Here is a 10,098-nt window from a genome sequence, read left to right as displayed (position 1 = left end):
AAATTAGAATGTTAAGTTGTCGAAAATTCGGCCACATTTGTCACTAGACCCCATAAAAGGCTCGCCTCAGAAAATAACTTGAACATTCATAATTGTCTTATAATAATTAATATCGTATTGAATTTGGACATACTTCTACCAACATTTGTGAGGATTGGTTCTATAAAGAATATATATTTTATAAGATCGAAAATTAATAATAACCCCTTTGACAAATATTTATCATAACAATTAATTAATTGACGTTTATCATGACAAAAAGTTATCAGGTATAGACATAGGGTTACTAAGAGAATGACGAATTTGTATATATGTACCCTTATCTCACAAGTTATAGAATGATGTTATAGAATCGAAATCAATGCACTATCAATTTGAATGTAACGATTTTAAAACGGGTTTCCACATCCAACAGCTTTGTGTATACATTGTTATAAGTGGATACTTGGCAGCACAGTGCTGCCAATAATAACTGCTCAAGCTGCTAACATGAGGTGGCCGAAGCTCTAGTAATGGAACCTTTGTCCGTTAGATAATTCATGTAGCTTCTCGAATATGGCACTGATTGTATAAATAGGTACATCAAGTTGCAGTCAGTAACTTGTACATTATAAAGTGTAATTAAAGTGTGTATTATTGTGAACTGTTGTTTATTAAACTGCAAAAAAATAAGGGGTTGTTTCAATTTTAAACTACTAAACTGCTTTTATTTGCAAACAAAAGTATTCTGCAGATGCATGATAAAATAAAAAAAAATTAATACTTGAAACACATAAAATAGTCCACTTTTGGCGATTTCTGATTATAATTTGTCGATGAATGTGAAATAAATCTGACAACCCTGTTCTGGGGTAATTCTAAAAAAACTTGGTATCACTTTCATGTGTAAAAAAATCCACAAGGCGAATTTATATTGGATTCGCCAAGGCGTATTTAACAAGGTGACAGCAGTGGCGAATTGAAATAAATACAGGCGAATTCACTTATCTTTTATATATAGAGTTTGACATACGGGCGTACGGGCGGATATTTATTATATATGTAGTTTGACATTTGTGCGTGCTATTTCTATAATCAGCTGTGCTGCCGATGGCATCTTATTAAATGCACCTTGGGATTCGCCTTAGGGTAGACAAAACACGGCGATAGACAAGGCGAATTTATATTGAACAGGGATGGCAAAGTTTGCACAATGTTTTTTGGTACAATTCGACACAGTAAATTAACATTTTCTAATTTCTCATTGATAATTTTTTAGTTGGAGATAGATAGACTATTTTGGAAACTTGTTTTCAATACATACATAGGGTCTTTCGAACTTTGGCAGTTGATAGCGGCTAAGGTCAAATGATGAAATTGTTTTATCAAAATGGGTGTTCTGTTCAGTTTATACGTTTGCACTAATGCATGTGTAAATTTACACAATTGTGTTAGTGCAAAAGTATGAAAGTGTTGAGTTTTTCCAACTGTTACTTGCATGTGTAAACGCTAGGTAACCCAGGTTATCATTGTTAAGGGCGAACGCCATAGGTCGATGATTACCAACTTCTTTTGGACTGAATTTAATGATATGTACACCAACGTCATGTGGTTTCAACAGGACGACGCTACGTGCCACACAGCTTATGCCACTTTGAACATTCTGCACGACGATTTGGGTACATGGTCGTCTCACGTGGAGGTGATGTGATTTTTTCTTGTGGAGTTTTCACAGAGAAAATTCAATCTTATTTACATATACGCCAGAGTCATGAAAAATTATACATTTCGAATGCGCGCCACCCAGCGAGGCAGCGGTGAACATTTGAACGATGTTATATTACAGCGATAATGCCATCGATAGACCTTTCAAAAAATGTAAAGTTTGTATGCTGTCAGTACAATTTTGAAATTACATTTGCCAACCCTGACATTTATGTATCTATTCGCCTTGGACGCCATTAAGGTGAATTTAACAAGGTGGCAGTAGGGGCAAATTCAAGTTAATTCAAGCGAATTAAATGTTTTTTTATATATGGAGTTTGACATACCAGCGATCGGTCAAATATTTTTTATATGTGCAGTTTGACATTACACCGTACAATTTCTATAAGCTGTGCTCCCGAATGAAATTAAATTCGCCGTGGACGCCACATTGAAGCAAATTTTTTTGTACAAATAATTAGTTGAAGTTTGGTAATTGAAGGGCGTGTTTTCCCTTTGGTATTACATAGCTTGGATCCTTGAATGTAAGTATAAACGAGTAAGTATATAATAATAAGTTAAGTTTAATAAAGATATACATACTTTATTATCTCAGTTATTAGTAAATCGCTTAACCTCACTTTGAGATATATTTCATACATATAATTTGTATGGAAATATTTTTAATGAGGTCATTTGTGTGTTAAACCTTAATAGAAACTAAAATGATGATTCTGTGCAGGGGTACAGAACATGGTAAAATGTGGCCATGAAGTGTTGTAACAAGGAAATGCAAATTGGCTCGAGGTCATTTAATTTTGCTTTTTGGTTATATACGCTTTAGAAATATGCACTACTGATTATAATCAATAATTATTTTTTGTTATAAACATTTAAATGTAAATAAAAAAGAAAAGTTTAACATTGTAATCTTTTTTATTTTTTTTTGTTTGGCAATACAACGAAATGGTTCATTAAAAACGGATGAGGAAACGATTCACCAGTGGTCTGCAGTAGATGTTTTTAGTCAATACGGTAATGGAAAATATCGCCGGCAATGAAATTATATATTCTAATGGTATCTTTAGCTTTATAGTAATAAAATTTAAACTATATTTAATAAAGTTCAAATTAAATTTCCTTTTAACTTATGCATTTTTAATTCGATGTCACTAAGTTCAGATTGATTTTTATTTTTACAGTAATAAAAATATGTACATATTTTTTGGTAAAAGTGCCATTGCCTTTTCCCTTGTTTATTAAAAAGCAATGGATAATAAAAAGATATTAGAGCATAAAGTAACAAGAATTAAAACAATTGCAACTTTGACAATAAAATCATGGAAGGTAACTTCTGGCTGCCAGTTTGGCAACAGAAATGGTATCTGTTGCCATCATAGCTAAAGTTCGGTTGCCATCCATAATCGACCCATTAAAAAGATATATATTAAAAATGTATTATCATATTGTAAAAATAATTATCAAAAATTGTTTTTGGGATGAAAATTAGTGATGTGAAAGTATTTAGGTATCCGGTACTCAGTACCAAAATGTAACTACTTGAGAGTTGTATTTTTCAGTAATAAGGGTAAATATTTGTCAGTGAAACAATGCAACTGTTTTTGATATAAATATTTTTAAAAAAAATTGTAGCAAAAAGTACCGACATTTTAACGCCCAATTCAATGATAATAAACAGCCAATTCAGTAAGGTAAATTTGTTTACTATTTTATAAATTAAAAACAAAAGTAAAAATATTAATAAATACATTATCGCCTTGATGCATTATTTTTATTGCTAAACATTTGCAAAAGGCACATCAATAAATAAAGATTTTATGTATTTTTTTACACTAAGATATGGTAAAAACTCGATTTAAATAAAAATGTCGAATAGTCGACTTTTTAAACATGGAAAGAATCGACTTTTTGTTTAGAACCATAAAAAATAGTCGAGTTTTCATAAATAGCAGTCGTGTATAAGTGGATAAAAATTATAGGCTGTATTTTATTGAATACGCCCAAGGCGTATTTAACAAGGTGACAGCAGTGGCGAATTGAAATAAATACAGGCGAATTCACTTATTTTTTATATATAGAGTTTGACATACGGACGTACGGGCGAATATTTTTTATATATGTAGTTTGACATTTGTGCGTGCTATTTCTATAATCAGCTGTGCTGCCGATGGCACCTTATTAAATGCACCTTGAATACGCCCCTGCTGGCACCATGCTCCACAACAAAAATAATTCGACTTATTGTTACCATTGCTAATAAAATGCTCTACTACAACATAAATCTTCTTATAGAAAGCTGGAACTAACTACTGTGGCATTCTCCACAAATTATATATTTCCACTACAGAATAAATTGTTTCCTTCGAAAACACAAAATTACTATTTTTGTTTTACAATCTGGTAGCTATTCGACTTGCTGCTACACAAATTGACAACTCTGTTAGCTTTGCACAAATCAAAGCGAATTCAGTATTGAATTCGCACAATTTTTAAATTTTCGCCACACCTTACAAATTAATCCTGGATATACGAGGCGCCAAATGCTTGGAATTTTATAATAAACGAAATTGATAAAACAATATGGATCGCACAATAATTGTACCATATCGTGCCGAAGAAAAGGAACTATCCCATATTTTATACAATGCAATTCAGGGTTTAATTCTTTTGCATCCACCTACGGAAGATTTGCGAAAATGTTTGTCCGACGAGATGTTCATAAAACCCAATCAACAGGCATTCTTTCACATAATGCACTATCTATTTCGTCTCCTTGATGCCCAGGAATTCAAAAAAAGATTTTTCTGGCCTATCACGGATAAACGCTCTGAATCGAATTTTCGCACCAGCACCGTGGAATACCTTAAACATATCAATGAGAAATATCAATTGAATTGGACTAACATAAAATCGTATTTGGTGGTAATGCCTGGGGGTATGAAATTTATTAGTTTTCTCATGGACTTTGTTAACTTTATTGTACAAGAGTTGATAAAACAGAAAGAAAAACAAATGAATATAGATGCCAACAATTATCGATCGCAAGTTTCCGAAGCAAATCTATGGAAAATGTGCGCAAAAAATGAAATTTTTAAAGATATGGCATCAGAATTCATAGATACTCTTGAGAATATTAATACAAAGTTCGACGACAAGAGTCAAAAACTAACCGAACAATTGGAAATGCTTTCGCATGAGACGGGTTTAAGTGTGGATATATTGACAGATGACAAATTTCTGGAGCATTTTGAAGGGAATAACCATCAACTATTTGAACAGCACTATAGAACTCGCGCAAAAAAGGTTTTGGAGATGGATAATTTAATTGGTGAACTAAAAGAAGCAATGGATAAGTTTTATAGCAAGGAAACAGGCTACAAATATGACAAACAGCGAATATGTCTGCAGTTGCGACGTATACGAGATCATTTTCCTATTGAGGAGTTGGTAGAAGGTGAGTTTCCTTTAAATAAATATAGTGTACTTTAATTACTGCAACGGATAAGAAATTTTCATTTCAGAATCATTCGGTTCTAAAGTAACGGATGAGGGTGTCAACATTAATACCCTTATTTCTACATTCAATGCTATCAATGAAACTATTCAGAATGAATTAAAGATTGTCAATAAAAAACCCTGTGCTGGTGAGTTTGTATATTCACGTTTACTAAGTTTAAAAAAGGAACTACAAGAAATGGAAGCACAAATAACAGATTTTAAAAAAATGCTACATGCTAATATGAAGAAATGTAAAAATGATTTTCCCCAAACACCAGTTCGTACAAAAATGAATTGTCTAACAAAACGAAAGCTGGAAAATAATTTGCTTTTGAAATTAGTTTCCACGCCACCCATAAAATTTGAGGTGCCCGAGGGTGGAGGAAAATCAAGACTAGCCCTAGTAGACTCTAAAACAGTAAACACAAATGAAACAGCATTCAATAACTTTTTAGGTAAGTGTTGCATGACTTCTTTTGACATACCAAAATTATTTTATTTTATTACGAAATTCTAGCTCCACCGCGTGCAACAACGATACGTCAAACGAATCGTCATCACAGTTTGGTGGATCAAACAATGGCTGATTTAAATAATACCGTTAATCGATCGAAAATTATTGATCCTATGCAATTGTTACGGTCAACTAGTAAGAAGGATTCCTCAAAATATAAAACTACGCCACAAATAATCGTTTCAAATTTGGGAACAAAATGGAAGCAACGCCAGTCCTTATTCAATGACAACGACGAGGACGCAGCGCCTTTGTCAACCACTATATCAATGGCTAACACACCAAAAACACATTTTAAACCATTGAATATGAGTAAAACATCGCCACAATCGTTTACTAAAACAGCTTCACCTACGATGTTACATCAATCTCCATTCACACCATTCGGATCGAATGATCGTACTCGCATTGCTAGAACTCAATATCAATTAGATACGAGTGGCATAGGCGGTAGTGTAGGAAATAATTCTGGTTCAACTTCATTAAATTATGTTAAGAAATTGTCGGCTGTAAAGAAGGTGCAGGACGCCTCTTTGAATTTTGCCAATCTAAGTACTAGTCCTTCTGGCCGCTTGGAACCCTTAGTTATAGCTGAGTATTCCGATATACCTAAGCTGAAGCTAAATGATATATCCTTGATTGAACATAATTTGAGTTTAAATGTAAGTACAGTTCAATATGATTATTAAGCCGATTTAAATGAGAAATTTTTATTTGTATATGCAGCTCATTTATTAGGTCTTTATAATAAATTGCAGTAATCAGTACATTGATCTGACATGTAAACTAAAAGTAATTATTGTGTTTTATCTTTTTTCAGAACTCTATGGTTTATGATAAACCAAAAGTGTTGGTAAACTCTCCTGTCACCAATATAACCATAAACGATGAAAACAATCCTAATACAAACAACATAAGCCGACATAATAATGAATCGGGCAATAAATATGAGGCAGAGGAAGATGCCCTTTTTAATATAAGTGATAGCGTTTTAAAAGACGTTACTTTATAAGTTTTTTTTATTTTCTAAAGACTGTTACGCATTAATAAAAGTTTTTATATACAAATACTATTTATCCCATGCAGATATCATTTGTCGGTAAAAACATTGAACGTTGTTTGAATTTGTTGCACGATAGTGCCAGATCGATATTAACAGGTTTTACATATGGATTCAATCTAGGCTTTTGGTTTAACTCCATAGTTTCTAAGGATTTTTTATAATTCAATAAATTAAGAGTATATTCACGATTAGTATAGTAGATTTCATCATATATGGTGGATGGTTTTTCTTTGCACTCATTTATTTCTGGTACAGATGTGCCGTCATTTGCTTGTTCCTCTTGAAATTTTTCCTGTGTGCCCATTATATTTCGTAGTTCTTCTTTAATGACACTTGTATTAATTTTAATGCGTTTAGCCTGTATATGTCTTAATTTTGGAATATTTTGTAGCATACAACTAAATCTTTCTTCTAAAGTTGTTATACGCTGTTCTAGTATTTGTATATTCTCCACAATGAGCATACTTTTATCTTTATCCTCTGATAGCTCCTCCACAGTCATTTCGAATTCTTGATTTATATCGTAATCTTTTAGAATTAAATGATTGACTTTTGCATCGCAGTCTTGTATAACTGTTACCTTTTCCTTTAAACATTTCTCTATTAAATCATCAATTTCTTCTTTGCGTATAAACTGATCCGAGATGGATAATTCCTGTAAGATATTTTGAACTTCACCCCTAACCAGGCTGGTTATAGAGAGAGTATTGTAAATTCGTTTCTCAGAAATGCTAGTGCTCGATTGTGAGGCATTGAAATCCATCATATCCTTTTGTATTTCTCTTGTTAAGGGTATCAAACGTTGTTGATTTTTACGTTGCCGTTGGGCAAATGTTTTGGCTTTATTATGATTATTCAAATATCTTAATCGTTGTAATTTTTGATAGTATAGGCGTGTGGTTGAAGAAGATGTGCTTTCCATAAACTGAGAATTTTAGATTTCACCTTTTTATTTTATTATTTTTTATACAATATTTACTTCAAATTTTTATTAGTTTTTAATAAAAAATATTTTTATTTCTGATTAGTAAATCATACATTTCTTGAATTTTATGTGAGTGACAGAATTATCGATAGCAAAAACAGATATCACCATATTCAGGAACACGTACGAAAATTTATTCAGAAACACGACACGATTTTCATATTTTTGCATGAAAGTTTTTGTTTTCAAATAATTTTTGAATGTTTTACATATGTATTAATATTTGAAAATTGTTTTCCAATCGTATTGAGGACCTTATTAGGTTCGGTTTCGGTGATTTGAAACATAATTTCAAGGCAAATATGTTTTCTTGGATTTCCCCCATATTCATAAAGCTATTTATAGACTACAATACAGTGTATTAATACTTTTCAAATTTTAATTATTATTAAAGGTATTTATAGAAGACAATACTGAATATTAGCACTTATCAAATTTAAAATATTATTGAAATCATTCGGTATTTCACAAAATCATTTCGAAAAAACATTTATTGTTTACACGATAGCATTACAAATATTTTATTTCTTTGTTGATTGATATTTTTCTGCAAACTTTATTTTTATTTTATATTTTCTTGACATTTTTGTTTGCCTTATTTGTTTTTATAAATACATACCCGATACATATGAAAATAAAAAGTTTTTGAATTGTTTTAAACAAATTTTCAATATTTTTTTTTATAATTTATTTTTTTTTTATTTTATATTTTATCATTTATTTGTAATACAAAAAGCCTTCAAGGCCAAAAACGTATTACATCTATTTCCATAATATTATTTTAACATTATATTACAAGAATATTATTTTAACAATATATTTTTTAATAAACAATTTAAATAAGCCAAAAGTATTTGTTAAACAAAACGTAAATAAAAATTAATAAGTTAGACAAAATTCATTCGAATTGAAATTGAAATGTACACCCTTGATTCTTTGATATTTGAATTTATATAAAATAAAATATACGAATTTTGTTTAAGGTATGTTTATAAATACAATACTGAGTATTAGTATTTGTCACAAATTCAAGTATCATAATACAATTTCATCGTCTAAACAAAAATTGTATTAGATTTTCAAAAAATACAAATGATTTTTTTGATTTACGGTAGGTATTCCAAATTTTTTATTTTCGTATGTATCGGGTATGTATTTATAAATACAAATAAGGAAAACAAAAATGTGAAGAAAATATAAAATACAAATAAAGTTAGCAGAAAAATATCAATCAACAAATAAAATATTTGTAATACTATCGTGTATATAAGAAATGTATTTTTCGAAACGATTTTTTGAAATACCGAATGAATTCAATAATATTTTAAATTTGTTAATACTCAGTATTGCCGTCTATAAATACCTCTAGACGATGAAATTGTATTATGATACTAGAGTTTTTGACAAATATTAATACTCAGTATTACGGTCTATAAATACCTTAAATCCATTCGGTTTGTCAAGAAATCATTTTGAAAAATACATTTCTTGTTTACATGTTAGTATTGAAACAATTGTTTGTTAATTATTGATAGTTTTGTGTAAACAATTTTTAAATTGATCAAAAGTTTATAAAACAAATTGTGTATGTAAATTTTAAAAAGTTTAAAACAATATTCAATTAAAATTTCAATAACATGCTAATATATTGATCTTAAATGATTATTGAGGATATACTTTATATGTAGGTATTTAGTATTGTCAAATAAAAAATATCCAAAGTATGTACTTTGAAAACACTTGCTGCTGTTTCAAGATTTCAGTTTTATTTAAAACTTTCAACATATTATAAATTGAATTTACAAATTTCAATTGTTTTAAAAATATAATACATATTATGTAAATTGTATGTAGTCATATTAAAAGATCTGAATCAATATATTTGGTCTGTTCAGTAACTGTTACAAATTATCAGAAATTTAAAATTTTGTTGGAATATTTGGAATAATTCGAAATATTTTTCGGTTTTTGAACAGACCAATTATTTTGCATCATTTAATTTTGGAAGACTATTTTTCTGATGTCCGGTTATCGTTTTTCGTAACGATATACTTACTACCAATTAATATAACTTTTGTATGAGAACTGTAAAAAATAACTAGAGATTGAGAAAATGGTAAGAAAACACCTAAATAAATAAAATCAAATTTCCATAATTTTATAACAAAATTCTAGGAACAATTAATTTTGGGATGAATCCTTATAGTGTTATCCAAATATTTAAAATTTCGAAGGAAAAATATTGTATGTGTGGCAACGCTGGCCCTAATACATTTTCACAGCTGTTTACACGGTTGTAGTAAAATAGTAGCAAATAAAAAATGTACTCCCTCA

General features: G+C 30.0%; 2 protein-coding genes across 2 annotated transcripts; one reads left to right on the top strand and one right to left on the bottom strand.

Annotated features, from left to right (window-relative positions):
- The first annotated feature begins 4,212 nt into the window (after positions 1 to 4,212).
- On the top strand, positions 4,213 to 6,788 carry dgt6 (dim gamma-tubulin 6). The gene is made up of 4 exons (XM_065516298.1): positions 4,213 to 5,158; positions 5,226 to 5,657; positions 5,720 to 6,378; positions 6,537 to 6,788. Exons 1-4 carry the CDS (start codon positions 4,285 to 4,287, stop codon positions 6,726 to 6,728), a joined length of 2,157 nt encoding a protein of 718 aa, XP_065372370.1. The 5' UTR covers positions 4,213 to 4,284; the 3' UTR covers positions 6,729 to 6,788.
- LOC135964183 (uncharacterized) lies at positions 6,782 to 7,985 on the bottom strand. Its single transcript, XM_065516299.1, has one exon. It carries the CDS (start codon positions 7,699 to 7,701, stop codon positions 6,790 to 6,792), a length of 912 nt encoding a protein of 303 aa, XP_065372371.1. The 5' UTR covers positions 7,702 to 7,985; the 3' UTR covers positions 6,782 to 6,789.
- Positions 7,986 to 10,098: the final 2,113 nt, after the last annotated feature.

This window comes from Calliphora vicina, chromosome 1 (genome assembly GCF_958450345.1).
Source record: "Calliphora vicina chromosome 1, idCalVici1.1, whole genome shotgun sequence".
NCBI classification, from domain to species: Eukaryota; Metazoa; Arthropoda; class Insecta; order Diptera; family Calliphoridae; genus Calliphora; species Calliphora vicina.
Note: the sequence above shows the minus strand (reverse complement) of the source record. Positions and strands in the feature narration are given on the sequence as shown.

Excerpts from the sequence above, each read along its gene's own strand:
- dgt6 (XM_065516298.1), top strand. The coding sequence starts at position 4,285 with ATGGATCGCACAATAATTGTACCATATCGTGCCGAAGAAAAGGAACTA. Across the intron at positions 5,159-5,225 it reads TATTGAGGAGTTGGTAGAAG|AATCATTCGGTTCTAAAGTA; the intron begins GTGAGTTTCCTT and ends TTTTCATTTCAG. Across the intron at positions 5,658-5,719 it reads AGCATTCAATAACTTTTTAG|CTCCACCGCGTGCAACAACG; the intron begins GTAAGTGTTGCA and ends ACGAAATTCTAG.
- LOC135964183 (XM_065516299.1), bottom strand. The coding sequence starts at position 7,701 with ATGGAAAGCACATCTTCTTCAACCACACGCCTATACTATCAAAAATTA.